Source organism: Microtus oregoni, unplaced genomic scaffold (genome assembly GCF_018167655.1).
Source record: "Microtus oregoni isolate MIOR12 unplaced genomic scaffold, Mior012 000002F_ref0000024, whole genome shotgun sequence".
Classification (NCBI taxonomy): domain Eukaryota; kingdom Metazoa; phylum Chordata; class Mammalia; order Rodentia; family Cricetidae; genus Microtus; species Microtus oregoni.
Window position 1 is genome coordinate 54,271,573 of NW_024543061.1, and position 15,264 is coordinate 54,286,836.

General features: G+C 48.1%; 1 protein-coding gene across 1 annotated transcript; it reads left to right on the forward strand.

Annotated features, from left to right (window-relative positions):
• Positions 1-133: 133 nt before the first annotated feature.
• Arpc4 (actin related protein 2/3 complex subunit 4) lies at positions 134-12,676 on the forward strand. The gene is made up of 6 exons (XM_041631345.1): positions 134-282; positions 2,877-2,995; positions 3,906-4,017; positions 5,728-5,823; positions 6,975-7,145; positions 11,778-12,676. Exons 1-6 carry the CDS (start codon positions 280-282, stop codon positions 11,781-11,783), a joined length of 507 nt encoding a protein of 168 aa, XP_041487279.1. The 5' UTR covers positions 134-279; the 3' UTR covers positions 11,784-12,676.
• Positions 12,677-15,264: the final 2,588 nt, after the last annotated feature.

The window sequence follows — 15,264 nt, forward strand, 5'->3', positions numbered from 1 at the left end:
AGGCCACAAGAACCAAGGGCGCTGGCAAAAGATGTACGGAGACCCAAGGGGCCTCGAGTACTTCCGTGTCACTGCAGGCTTTCTACAAGTCCCGGCGGTCCGAATATGAAATCGTCCCGGAGATCCGAACGTCGCTCGGGAATTCCTCCCCGGTCCTGACCGAAATGGTCCCCCCCGGAAGTGCTGGCGGAGACTGCGGCTGCGCCTCTCGCGAAAGGGCTGGCGTCGCGGAGCCGGGCACTTCCGTACTTCCGCTTTCCGGCCCAGACAGCTCCCGCGATGGTGAGAGACCCTGGGCTGGGGGCCTCCTTGTGTCTTGCCTGGAGAGGCTTTGGGTCTGGGGGAGATGCTGTTTGCAGCCAGGGCTTGCGGCCGGAGGTTGCTCTGGGATGAGGGGGCACGATGAGAATGGGGAGGCAGAGGGTGGGACGAGGGCCGAGGCGAGGAGGAAGGGGCGAGCTGGGAGGAGAGCTGGGCAGGAGCGGGCCCAGAGGCTTCCAAGTTTGGCATCCCGGAAGGAATGGCCTCTCCCCAAAGTTCGATGAGGCAGGAAGCGGGGCTACTAGGCCTGTGGTAGCGGCTCGCAGCCGAGGTAGTACTGCTGAGGAATGAAGCGGGGCCTCCTTTCCATCCACGGTAGAGGTTCGTTCGCCTCAATGAAGGTTCTGTGGTGATTCAGACTCCTTCCTAGTAGTGCGGTACGGTGTTGACCTTAAGGTGTGTAAACGCTGATGACCGCTGACCCTTTCCTGCCAGGGGATGCTCGGGTTTGTGTCTGTAGGTGTTCCGTACTGTTGGGTCTCTCTTCCTAGTGCATTCCCCGGTCATGCTGGGTTTGATGACCACAGTTTTGAAGACTGGACTGCTTGCCACGCTCCTGTGACGCCACTGTCCGGAGGAGACACATTGAAATTAGACCCTCTTGTTCAAACGTCATCCACCTTTCTAAACTTGTTCATTCTCCTGTGTCCTAACCGGTTTCATTCCTCAGTCTAAAAGCTGTTTCCCTTTGGCTGAGGAGATAGCTTTTCATTTTTAAGCATTTAAGTTTATTGTACTTAATTTTTTTTGTTTTGTTTTGGTTTAGTTTTTCGAGACAGGGTTTCTCTGTAGCTTTGGAACCTATTCTGGAACTCACTCTGTAAACCAGGCTGGCCTCGAACTCACAGAGATCTCCCTGCCTCTGTTTCCTGAGTGCTGGGATTAAAAGTGTGAGCCACTACCACCCAGTTTAGTGAAACCATCTTTTCACTAAAAGGCAAACACCACAGGGCTAGCTACCTAGAATTCACTTTTAGTTTTCTTTCTTTGGCTATTGACAAAATAACCAGCCACTGCTACAATCTAGGAAGAGAACATTCTGTCGCTCTTCCAATGCTACCCACTACCCCAGACAACTTCTGATTTTTCACCCTTCTAGTTTTGCCTTTTCTTGGTTGACATATAAGTACAATTCTCCAGTATGTAGACAGACCCTGATGCCGAGCTCTGTGACCACTGACCGGAAGTTAGTTAGGTTTTTAGCTTTTCCTCCACTCTGTCTGATGTCTGTCCTGTTTGTCTTTACTTATTCAACTTCCCCTGCCTGTCTCCACTGCTCCAGTCTGTACTCAGACCTCTTCTCTGCCGTGAGTCTCACTTCCCTCTCCATTCCATTCTCCAGAGAGCCTCTGTGCCGCTGAAGCCATGTAACTTCCTCCTTAGAAAGTCCCAGTGCTTCCTGTCACATTGAGAGAAAAGCTAACTGCACTGGCATCTAGATTGTCTAGGGTTTTATCCCAGCCTGTCTTTGCAGCCTGATCTGTGTGATTTAAAATGCTTCTCATAGATCATGTGTTCATTTACTCTATAGGAAATTTGTAAGACACAGTGTCCAGGAGGTACTGAATTAGTTGCAGCCTGCATGGCTGAATAAAGTTGTCTGTTGACCATGAGAATTACAATCTAGTGAAGGAAAATTCATGTAACAAACTACATGAAAATGTCTTGTGGATTATATGTAAAGTGTACATATCATAAGCTATGGTAAGTGCTGGGGGAGGAAGTAGAAAAGACCACTTTGAGGAAGGAAGAGGCCTCCTCAATAAGCTGAGCTCTGAGAGACTGACCTAAGCCGCGGGGAGGAGAGTACAGGTGATGGGGCGGCCTACGATAAGCCCTGAGGGGAGAGCTTGACTGAGACGTAATGCAGCTGACGATTATAGCTGACCTTGTCCACTCTACTGAGAATGTCCTCAGTCTACTGTTCTCATTGTAAAACCTCCCTGATCTAGTATCTAGTCAAACTAGCTTCCTTAGTATAGGTTATTGAAAAATCTAGTTATGTTACATTTTGCCCTTCATTACCCTTTGTGATCCCAGTTGAGCTATTTGAGAGCAGAAGTAATCTGACTGAACTCCCAGCATGCTCAGGGCATGGATCAATACATCTGTCAGTGTAGAAAATAGGTGGAAGACATGGACCCTTCTAGACCAGTATTACCCAGCCTTGGCACTGGTGACTTTTGGGGCTGGGTAATTGTATTGTGCGTTCCAGATGTTAGGGAGCATGCCCCCTGCTGCCTATGTCCACTGAAGTCCATGGTCCCTGCCCCGCCCCTAGGTCATAACTGTCAGGGTTTTTTTGTTTTGTTTTGTTTTTTTTCTCTGCATTTTGCTAAATTCCAAGCAGCGTTGTTTGCTGCTGGGAACCACCGCTCTAGGCTCCCGACTGGGCTGTATCTTGAGAGTGTGGTGTGCTCTGTTCTGTGTGATGACTGCCTGAAGCCTTCAGTACTATCTTCCTTCCATAGGAGCTGGGGGGGTGGGGGCAAGACTGGCTTTGGTGAGGCAGACTCTGATCCTGGTCCTTCCTAATCTTGGGTTTATTTCTGCAGACTGCCACTCTCCGCCCCTACCTTAGTGCCGTGCGGGCCACACTGCAGGCTGCCCTCTGCCTGGAGAACTTCTCCTCCCAGGTCGTGGAAAGACACAACAAGCCAGAGGTCGAAGTCAGGTAGGGAGAAGGCCAGAGTGGGGCTGAGAAGAGTAGATCCTGTCTAAGGGGGTCATGAATTTAATGTCTTAGAACTGCCAAGATTCCTTTAGTGACTTGTGTCCTGCTGCTGGATGAATGGTGGTTCCCAATTTGGAATTAAGAAAATAGGGTAGTGGGTTGACAGGCCAAACCGTATGGGAGACCTACCCCAGAGTGTGGCTTCTTAGAGCAGCTGTGCAGAAGTGTCTCTGGTAGTGTTACCGAGTCATTGGCAGCTCCAGAAGTGGCAAGAGGATTTAGTTCCCAGAGATGACATCTCTGAATTAATAATTTAAGGATCAGGACTTTTTTACTTTTTATCATTAATAACTGCCAGACAGCTTAGACCCTCTTACACCCAAATACTTGGTATTTTGAATGCATTTTTCTCTTATCTGGTTTTCATTCCATAAGTAAATATTCTTCCTCTTTGAAATTTCATTTGGCAAGAGACGACATAGACTGTTAATCCCAGCACATGGGAGGCTGAGGCAATAGCAATAGAGCCACAGCGTCAGGGCTAGCCTCAGCTATACAACAAGTCTTTTCTCAAGAAATCAAAAGAAGCAAAGGGGAAAAAATCTGGGATGTACATAGTTGAAGTAAAGCTGCGTTACCACATAGATGATAAAAATATTTTATTGCTGGGGATTGAACCCAGGCCCTTGGGCATCCTGGGCACACACTCTACAGCTGAACTATATTCCCCATCCCCAAAGTGATTGCTATATATCAAACAATTCAAATGTTAGGATGGACTATGTTATTACTTGATATACAAGGTTTTCAATAGGCATTTTCAAATAGTGACAGTTTATAAACCATGGGTACCTTTACAAATGCCTAGAGTCAGTGGCGTCAGCTTGGTCCTCTGATTTTGTATTTTTAGGAGTAGCAAAGAGCTCCTATTGCAACCTGTTACCATCAGCAGGAATGAGAAGGAAAAGGTTCTGATCGAGGGTTCCATCAACTCTGTCCGGGTCAGCATTGCTGTGAAACAGGTGAGTCGCCATGGAGGGGCATAGTTAGGAGTGCTCTTTACAGCAGAGTCCCATCTGGAAGGTCAGTGGGCTAGAGTCAGAGCCTGCTTACAGGAGTTTACGTGGCATGACTGGCCAGAACAAGCTGGTGGAGGCAGGTACCTGTAATCCTAGCACTTGGACATCTGAGGCTAAAGATGGAAAGCCAAGGCCAGCCTGGGCTACTTGGTAAGTCCCTATCTGAAAAAACAAACAAAACAAAAAGTGGGTCAGTAGAATAAAATATCAGCAACCCTATCTCAGAGGCCTCGCTCTGGATTACAGAAAAGGAAATGTAGCAGGCAAGGACATGGGGCCAGCTGGGTGTTGGCCAGAGAAGGTTTCTAACAGGTGGTGGTTGTGTGTACTCAGAACCATACCAACCAACCAACCAGAACTGGTTTGATAGCCATAGGTTTTGAAATTGCCACTTCATTTAAAAATAGATGGTACAGCACACATGCACATACAAAACTCAAAAAGAGAGAGAGAGCAGACTGTCTGATTCTAGCTTGCCTTTCAGAATCAACTGTGCAGGCCAGCAGTGGGTGGGATGATACATCCAGAATCAGAAAGGAAAATGCCCCCCCAAAAAAAAGAAAGAAAGAAAATGCCAACAAGAGCTCTGGTGAAGCTATCGGAACTGAATGTCTGTCTAACAGTAATTTCCCAGACAAGTATCATGGCGTTTTCTTTGTGTATTTTCTCAAGTAGTCTTATAGTTGGAGGATCTACTTACAGGTGTTTTATCCATCTAGAGTTAATTTTTGTATATGGTACAAGTTAAGGGTCTAGTTTCACTCTTCCACGTATGAATGTTCAGTTGTCAGCACAATTTGTTGAAGAAATTCTTGCTGTTGTGATCTTGGTGCTTTTGTTGGAAATCAATTGATTATAAATATTTCAGTTTCTTTCTGAGCTTTCTGCTCTGTTCCAATTCATATATGTATAAAGTAGAATTTTATTTTTACACATTTCCTTGGGCAATATTTAACAAATGTCTATCACAGAGGTCTGGATGTTGCTGTTTGTCTTAGTATCACTTGAATGGTTATTTAATGTTTGTTTTAAACTTGACCTAGATTCTGTTTCGGCTTGAAAAGAAACTTTGTATCCTAAGTAGGAAAACAGTTTCATTTGCTCCTTCCCCAGCAGACAGCCCTAAAAATACAATTAAAATAATGTTGCAAAATTCAGATTAGCAACTTCTTGCCTTTGAAAGCTTTCAGGGTTTTTAAAAAAAAAAAAAAAAGTAAGGACGCACTGGGAAGCTGTGTGGCTCTACTGGTGTCTGATGGCCTAGATGCAGGGGTAATTGGAAGATTTGAGAAAGGAAAGATTTCAGGATTGTTGGATTTTAGTAATGTCAAGGCAGACACTCCTGGAGGAAGCCTCTCATACCCCGGTGGTCGTGCCACACTACTGACGTGAGAAAGGTCAGGTAGCTTCAGATACAGGTGTGGACTCCACTAGAGCTGATGGAGGACTAGCTTGCCAGAGTTCCCACCATGGCATGAGAGGGGATCTCAGAAATGCCCTGGCTAGGTCCTCCCTTCAGTTAGCAGTTCAAAGGTCAGCAGTCTTTGTTTCCACCAAGCCTCACTGCAGCGGGGAGGTCCTGGGACTGGAAAGCCAGGCTCACGGTGGTTTTGCATGTTGACTGGAGAGCCGTCTTTCTCTTGCTGTCACCAGGCTGATGAGATTGAGAAGATTTTATGCCATAAGTTCATGCGCTTCATGATGATGCGAGCAGAGAACTTCTTTATCCTTCGAAGGAAACCTGTGGAGGTGAGACCTATGCTTCTGGTATTTGTAATTACCAGGGTTCTGCCTCTGGGTGGCCCGGGATTGTTTGATTTTTTGCAGTATGGGGGATGGAACCCAAGGCTTTGCACTGCTGGGCAAGTAGCTGGACAACTATTCCCTGGGTCTGTGGGATTGTAGGCCAAGGGCTGCTGCTTTTCCAGAGCTAAGGTATCACTGCCTTGACTGAGTCAGTCATACATGGTAACAGGGAGACAGAACCCTAGGAGGGGGAGGTCTGTGCAGTGCCCTCCACAGAATCTTGAGCCTTGTCACAGACAAAATAATGATTTCAAAATCCTTCCTGCACTGGGTGTGATGGGCATTCTTGTACTCTTGACTAAGGCAAGAGAATCATGTGTTTGAGGCCAGCCTAGGCTACATTTTGATACATATTTCCAAATGGGTGGGGGGAGGGGGGCGGAGAAGAAAGGAAGAAAAACAAAACAAAAACCTTCCTAAGCTTTTCCAACTTAAGTCCCGCCTCTCAAAGCCCCAGTAAGCAGTGAGATGCTGGCTGCCTGCCTTTGTATTTAAAGGTGCTTGAGTCTACTCCATGGGCCCCCTGCCAAGTCTCCCTGGTGACCAACCTAGCAGCCACCAAGTTAGAACAGTAAAGACCATCATCCAGCATACTAAATGGTTCTTCACCTTGAGCCACGTTCTCTCTCTGTCCTCACTCTAACCTCTGGGGCCACTAGAGTAAATGAGCTCACTCTCACACATTCTCCTGTAGCAAACAGCTCCACTTCTGTCCTCGGCCGGGTCAGTTCTCCTGTGTTTTTTACTATTGGACTGGATTCTTTGAAATAAGATAGGTGGTCCCTTTATTCCCTTTGCTTATTTTGAACACAGGGCTGTTTATGCCACAGACTTTCAGGGACATCCGACCTGGCACACAATTTTGAACCAGGTTCAGTTGCTTGGGTCCGACAGACACACAAAATGTGAACTCACCCGTATGCCCCCTCCCCAAGCAAGTGGGTTGCTGACTGAAGGACGAGTATATAACCTGGGAGAAGATGGTAGCATTTGGAAGCTTTGTGTGAGAGTGGAGAAGATAGGACAACCAAGTGTCCCTGGGGGCTAATTTTGTCTCCTCTCTTCTGCCCCTCCCTGCTGGCTTCTCTCCCCAGGGGTATGACATCAGCTTTCTCATCACCAACTTCCACACGGAGCAGATGTACAAACACAAATTGGTGGACTTTGTAATCCACTTCATGGAGGAGATTGACAAGGAGATCAGTGAGATGAAACTGTCAGTCAATGCCCGGGCCCGCATTGTGGCCGAGGAGTTCCTCAAGAATGTGAGTAGGGCCTTGCCACTCCGTAGCAGAGGTGGAAGAAACTATGGGTTCTGGGAATGTGGCATTGACAAGATAGTCCTGAGTGAGGCCAAAGAGTTCATCCTTGAGCCCCAGGTTGTTTTTGTTGTTGTTGTTTTTATTTCTGCAAGTCTGGGAGGCAAGTCTTGGTGGAATTGTAAGCATGAATTCTGTATTTCCCAGTTCTACCTAGTCTCTACCTGTCCTAGTTCAAACCCGAGAGAGGAAGATAAAGTACCTTGTGACTCCTTTGAGAGTTAATCATCAGTCCACTTCCCAAACAGACATAAATATTTTCTTCAGTGTCTGTTTCTCAGGCTTACTGCTATGGTTTCTTCAACATGTTTTCTATTACTCACAACGTGTGCCGATCAGCTGCAGGACTGCAGTGCTCTGGGAGAAGGAGTTGTTTACATGAGGAGCCGGCAGCACAGCTTTGTCTAGAGATTCAGGATGGCCGCTGCCTTCCAGTCTCTGGTTTGTTGATACATTCCTCTCAGAGCTGTTGATCCCTCCTTGGTAGAGTTCATGTTTTCTCCTTACTAGTGCAAACAGACCCAGCCCTGGGGAGTTTAGAATCCTAAAAATGGAGATGATACCCACATCCCCTGGGGTTTAATTATACTGTGGGTGGCCAGCGAGCAAGGCTGTGTTGTTTATACTCCAAATCAGACCCAAGTGTGGGCCTGCCTCCTGCCTCCTGCAGACACATCACTGAACTTGGTTCCCGCAGAAGTGATGGGTGCTGCTGTTAGTGTGCACCTCTCAGGGAGGCCGAGCATTAGTAAGATCACGAGAGAGTGCTGGGGGGCGGGTAGAGATGATTGTGCCCACAGGTTCCAGAACACGGTGTGCAATCACCTGGGGCTCAGGTTCTCCAGAGAGGCCAGTGATTTCATCTCTAAGCCCCTCATACTTCATATTTGTTGTCTTTTGTTTTTGATGCCTGGTCTCACTATGTAGCCTTGACAGGCCTGGAACTTGCCATGTAGATCAGTCTGGACTCACAGAGATCCGCCTGCTTCTGCCTTCTGAGTGCTGGGATTAAAGGTGTGTGTCACCAATACCTAGCTGCACTTAAATTTTTATGGAGGAAGCCGGGCGGTGGTGGCGCACGCCTTTAATCCCAGCACTCAGGAGGCAGAGGCAGGCGGATCTCTGTGAGTTCGAGGCCAGCCTGGTCTACAAGAGCTAGTTCCAGGACAGGCTCCAAAACCACAGAGAAACCCTGTCTCGAAAAACCAAAAAAAAAAAAAAATTTTTATGGAGGCAGTAAAGTTCAAACAACGTACTCTTGTGCCACTCAAAATAGGGCCTGGAGCCGGTAGTAAATGTGTGGGGTTCTGGTTTGTTTCATTGTTCCAATGTTTGCGTACTTCCCTTTAAACTGGGAGTTTGGCAGAGGTCTGACCAGTCAGCAGTATTAGGACCTTATACATATGTTAAGTAAATGTGTAAGAACTTACCAGTTGTGTTTCTGAGCTTCACAGGTGGGCTGACTAAAGGACAGGGTAGGGGCTGTACTGGGACAATCTCTTTCAGCTGAATCCAGAGTGGAATGGGAGCGGTAACCAGCTCTGTACTTCTGGCTGAGAGGGGCTCAGAACTTGGGACAACAAACCCAGGGGCTCATCCTGAGTTTAATGGTGTTGTTTCCAGGCTGTACCATCCCCTGCCAGACCAGCTGTGAGGGAGTGGACAAAAAACACCTGAAATGGATGCAGGGGCTAAGGGGGAGCCAGGTGTGGGACTCACAGGACCTGAAGCCCAGTGTGTCTGTGTGTGTGTGATAGAGGGGACAAATGGTGTCCTCCCAGAGTATCCTGTCCCTGAACTTGCTGTATACCAGCCCCATGGAGTAGAGCTTAAATATGGAATAAATATAAGACCAGTGAGAGACAAAATGCTGAAAAGCAAACCCTGGCCTAACAGGGTCCCTGAGTGAAAACCCTGACCCCAGAATGTGTAATAAGTTTATGTTCTTTTTTGTTTGTTTGTTTTTTGTTGTTTTGTTTTGTTTTTGTTTGTCTGTTTTTGAGACAGGTTTCTCTGTAGTTTTTGGTGCCTGTCCTGGCACTAGCTCTTGTAGACCAGGCTGGGCTCGAACTCAGAGAGATCCGCCTACCTCTGCCTTCCAAGTGCTGGGATTAGAGTTAAAGGCATGTGCCACCACCGCCTGGCCTGTTGGGGTTTTTTTTAGGTTTTTTTTTTTTATTATTATTTGAAGTGTGTGTGTGTGTATACATATGCACGAGTGCAGGTACCTAAGGAGGCCAGATGACCAAGTTGGCTATCCAGGAACTAGAGTTACAGGCAGTTGCAAGCCATCCAACATGAGTGCTGGGAATTGAACTCAGGTCCTCTGGAAGAGCTGCAAGTCTTCTTAACTATAGTGCTGTTTCTTCAGCTCATTGGTTTTAGAAATGTATTTGTGCATGGACATGTAGTACATGCATGTGTGTACATGTCTGCAGGAGCCACCCAGACATCAGCATTGGTTGTCTTCTCTTTTGCCTTTCACCTTGTTTTTGGTCTCTCATTCAACTTGGAGTCTGCCATTTCAGCAGACTGGCTGTGAATTCACTGGCCAGTGAATCCCCAGGATTGGCTTGTCTGCACCCCACCCCACAGCCCCCAGCACTGGGATTATAGGCACACACCCCTTTTTCCATGGGTGGTGCTGGAGAATAAACTTAGATTTTCATACACACCCAGAAAGCACTCTAGCCCAAGTCACCTCCCCTAGTTTCCCACATTTTCTGTTTGTTTGTTTGGATTTTGTTTTGTTTACTTTTGTTCTATTTTTAAAAAAGAAAAACTTAAAAACAGTCTGAAAGGTGGGGGTTTGCTCAGCAGTTAAGAGCATTTGCTACTCTTTCCAGAGGACCAGGTAAGGTTTTCAGCACCAGTGTGATGACTTAGAACCACCTGTAACTTCACTTTCGGGGGATCTAAAATCCTCTTCTGATTTCTGGGCATCAGGTACACAAACAGTACAGACATACCTGCAGGAGAAACACTCATATGCAATTAAATAAAACCTACTGAAAAAAGCCTTTGAGACATATGTTAGCATTTTGCTGAGAGTAAGGTGAGGCTCTTGAAGTGCCCAGTGCCTAATAACTGAAAGCAGAGGAATGTCCAGTGGGCTTTTTTTTTTTTTTCTTTTTTTTGGTTTGGTTTTCTTCGAGACAGGGTTTCTCTGTAGCATTGGAGCCTGTCCTGGAACTCGCTCTGTAGACCAGGCTGGCCTCAAACTCACAGAGATCCGCCTGTCTCTGCCTCTCAAGTGCTGGGATTAAAAGCGTGCGCCACCACCGCCTGGCTGAGTGGGACCTGGTAGCACTTACCTCTGAAAACAGACACCACCAGGCAGCTGCAGCCCATTACTGCCTCCTTGTCCCGGTTTTTGCTTCTGGAGCTTAGAGTTGAGCCAAGCCAAGGGCTTTGCTCGTGCTGCCTGAGCCCTGGCCCAGCCTGCTTTTACTTTTAGTCCAAGAGTCCTCAGATCTGCAGTCCCTACCTCAGCCGCTGTAGTAGCTGGGATTGCAAGCCTACACAGCCGGGCCAGAACAAATCGTTCAAACGAATCCCCAAATTTGAATTTGGTAGTGGCATCTGTTACCTTCACAGTTGGCAACTAATTCATAGCTTTGAGCATCATGCAGTACAGTCTTGGGCTGTGCTCAGTCATTGCAGTCTCTGGTTTATAAGTGTCCAGGGTTGTTCTGGGAACCATGGCGATACCTGAGGGCAGAAAGCATTTCATCCTGTCCCTTCCTTTCCCTTCCTTCTGTCTACCCTCCCCTCCTTTTCTCTTCCTTCCCTTCCCTCCCTGTTTTTTTGTTTTTTTGTCTTTTGTTTGTTTGTTGAGACAGAGTTTCTCTGTGTGGCTTTGGAACCTGTCCTGGAACTCACTCTGTAGACCAGACTGGCCTCGAACTCACAGAGATCCACCTGCCTCTGGGATTAAAAAGGCATGTGCCGCCACCACCCGGCTCTCCCCCTCTTTCTAGGAGGGAGGCAGGGAAACAGCTCAGGCTGCCCCTGAATTCACTTGCCCTTGACTATGGCCTTGACCTGATCCTTGTGCCTCTGCTTTCCTAAAGGCTAGGATTGTGAATGTGCTACCACAGGGAGCAGAAAGCTCTGCTCAGCCCTGTTGTCATTTGACAATCACCCAAAGTTTAACATAAAGTACTAGACCTTGTCCCTCTCTCCTTGGCTTGGAATCCTCCAGCCCTTCACATGTGGGTCCCATGTCTAAAGCTGCTTCAGTTACCAAACAAGCTGTGGGGAAGCCCTTAGCACTTAAAACCTGTGTTCTAGGCTAGTGCCTTCAGATCACTGCCAGAGTTCAGCCAGATTAAGAGCATGCTCATGGAGCTGTAGAGATGACTTGGTGGTAAAGAGCACTTGTCACTCTTTCCGAGGACTGGGTTTGGTTCCTAGTGCCCACATGGAGGTTCACAGAGAGTATGCTCATGAAGTGCCAAAAGCTGATCCTGTACTCAGAGACCTGAACAAAACCAGCTCAGAGCTGGCTCACCTGGAACAGGCTCATCAGGCAGGATATAATAACCCCCATTCATTGCCTGTCATTCTCTTCAACAGTTTTAAATCATCTGGCTGGATCTCGTGGCCTTCCCCCTTGGCCTTCCCTGTGTCTCTGCGCATCTGCGACGGTGTCCTGAAGTCAACCCCGGAGCAGCGGTGCTGCAGCAGCAGGAAGCTGGGTTGGGTGGGCATCGGATGCGGGAGGCGGGTGTGGTGTGCTTGCTGCCTGTGCCAAAAAGGCAGCAGTGGACCTGCCCCGAGCCCACACGTGTCTGGTCAGGCTAGCTTCTGATGTTCAGTCCCCTGGGCCAGGACAGACTTTTTTTTTAAATGTCTTGAAACCTAAACTCTGTGCTTGTAGAAGACTGTAACCTTTTTGTCTTTTTTTTTTTTTTTAAAAAAAAAAACCAACAACCTCCACCTCCAGTGGCTGTGACTGGCCCCAGTGATTGTACCTTATTGGTCGCTGTGGTCTGGGCGGGCCTGGAGCCAGAAGGCGACTATTTTTCCTGTGCTACCCCAGGTGGGGAGAGAGGGAGGTTTCAGACTCCAGTCTCTCTTCCTTGCTGTCGTACTCACAAGCCTCCTTGGGCCCAGTAGAGGTGATAAGGACTCCTTACTAGCCTGAGTTCTGTCTGAAGATGGCCACCATACTGGTTGGGAGCAAGGGCTGAATCCATGATTGCCAGGCAGACCTAGCAGCTGGGGTCCAAAAGCCAGGCAACTTCTGGCTGCAGGGGCTACCTGGAGTTCCCCCGCAAACACCTCCCCAGCTGAGAGGCCCCAAGGCTTGCCTGTCTGGGTACAGTGCCTGTGCTGGAGGTGCAGAGGTGAGTCCTTGAGTGCCCAGCTGGGCCTCGCCTGCTCTGGCTCCTCTGCTCCCATGCTCGCTGTCTCTGATTCTGATGAATCCTCCCTTCCCCTAATTAAAGTTTCTTCCTGCCCCTTTGGGGTTGCATGAGGTCTGTGCTCTGTGTGTGTGTGGAAGGACAGGGCTTTTTATTCCTTGGAGTCGTGTATGACCGCACTCGGGTCTGGAGCAGTCCACCAGACAATTTTGTCATTGGGAGACCAGAGACCTTCACTGCAATCAGTCACCCTTCTTCTGAAGGTGGTCTCTGCCTGAACAGAGACAGCAGTGTTTTCCACATCATGCTTCTATTCTATCTTCAGGTATCCTCAGAAACCAGGATCCCACTTTGTGGATAAGGATTACAGGTGCCACATTCCAAAATCGCTTGCTCCAGATCTCACATCCTCTGAGCTCGAGGGAGACTTCTGCCTGTGCTATCGGAATCACTCTCCACACCGTCCCAAAGTCTGAGTCCCACTAGTGACTTAACAGGTGTTGGACAGTTGTAGGTTACTCAGGAAGTTCATCAGATACTGCCTATGACTTCTTGCTGGCTCCTGAAGTAAGCGGTCCTCTCTCGCTGTCTCCTAATACGTAGAGACAATGGGAGCTATATAGCACTGCCCCTGCCACACGGGTGCTGGGTGAGCAGTGGTTGATCCCTCTGTTTATCCCTCTATTTGCTGTACCTCAATCCTGACACTCAGTCATACTCTGATACAACTCAGGTCCAGAAAAGGTGAGGTCTGTAAATAGGCATTGGAGAGTGGTCATGATTGGAGTGGAGGAGGGGTAAGTGTGCTCGCAGAAGAGTATCAGGGGAAGCTTCAAGAACAGTTGGCCTTGCGCCAGGTCTGTTGACTCACACTAGCAATACAACACTTGAGGGAAATTGGAAGCAGGACTTCTGTGAGTTCTAGGCCATCCTTGAACGACAGAAAGATAATTTTCTCAAATGAACTAAAAATGTGTGTGAGAGAGAGCTGGGCTTTCTGGGTGGCCAAAGCAGTTTTTGTTGAGGTTTGGAGGGAATTATTTCTCAGTGCTGGGATTGAGCACAGTATGCAAACCTATCACCAGCCCCCAAAAGGGGGTCTTTTGAAAAGAACAAGTGTTAAAGAAAGGAGGGGTGGGGGCAACTTGACTGGCTGGGTGCTGTCCCTTTGTGACACTCCCTCTGTGACCTCCTGCCTTATTGGATTAGTTGGACCCTCTGTAGTACATGGCTCTATTGTAACTTTGCAGTGACTGTTAAAGGTACTCCTGGTGAAACCCGGTGATCAGGAGGCAATGGCAGCTGGTCACCCAACCCTCGAACATCCTTGCTCCGGTGAGCCAGCCAAAACTGCTTACGTTGTAGATTCTCTCCCAAGGTACAAAGTCCCGAAAACCAGATTTACAGGCTGAGAGCAGACTAGATTGCAGCCAACCAGCTAGCCCTCCCTCTCTTCTGGAAGGCCAGTTCCCAGCCATGTTGGGTGCGGGGAGGGTTGGCTGGACAGGTAGCTGGGGGACCTTCACTGCAAAGGCAGATTTGCTGGTGACTGACAGCTGGGTTCTTGGACTGCTTGAGTAGACTCCCTAGAGCCGGCTTCTCCAACTCCATTTGGTACTTCTAACCCTCACAGGAAGCCCAAGTGGCTGGGCAGATAGCTCAGCTGCTAGACTGCTTTGTCTGGCATACATGAAGCCTTGAGTTCCATCCCAGCACCAGGTGTGCTGGTGGTCCAGTTGAAAGTCTGCTGAGGTACTTGAGACCTCAAAAAGGTGTTGGAATCAGACCTTTGTACTAGGTTTATTTTTGTTGTTGCTGTTGTTTTTCCCAAGACAGGGTTTCTCTAGCTTTGAAGCCTGTCCTGGAACTAGCTCTTGTAGACCAGGCTGGCCTCGAACTCACAGAGATCCACCTGCCTCTGCTTCCCAAGTGTTGGGATTAAAGGCGTGCGCCACCACCACCCAGCTAGTACTAGGTTTAGCTATGCTGTTTGATTGTGAGACAAATTATGTACTGTTTTGGAGTCTTATTTTCTGAGTTGTGATTTGGCCAGAATGAAGTACTCTGTGTCTTTTTCTTTCTTTCTTTCTTTTCTTGGTTTTTCAAGACAGGCTTTTCTGGTCCTGGAACTCACTCTATAGATCAGGCTGAACTCAGGATCACAGAGATCCGCCTGCCTCTCTGCCTTCCAAATGCTGGGATTAAAGGTGTATGCCACCACCGCCCAGTGTCTTTACATTTCTTTGGTTGATAAAAATGATTTGACTTTTTCAAGTTAGTGGAAGAGGCAGTGTGTGCTCTGAACCTTATATCGCCACCCCTTATGCAACCCAAAGATGACCTGCCATCTCCACCTAGGCCCGACAGGACTGATCTAACCTCACCTCGGCCTTTAATTCACCGGCCCTCTCAAAGATTCACAGGACAGTTGCTGGGACTTCCCACTGCTAGGCTGTGGTTTCATCTCTTCCCTTGGTGGCTCCTGGCTCCTTTGCATGTGCACTGTTTGTTTCACTGGTCACCTGAGTGGACTGCCTTGCCTTCAAGAGGCCCCTTCCCAGTTTCAGCTCACTGCTTTTCCATGCCCTTAAACCAGCACCTTTTTGTTTCTTTTGCTAACTTTTGGATTTCCATACACTGTAAGCTCCATGAGATCAGGGACCAGTTGACAGCCCTTATCCCAGAGCTTTAGTGTG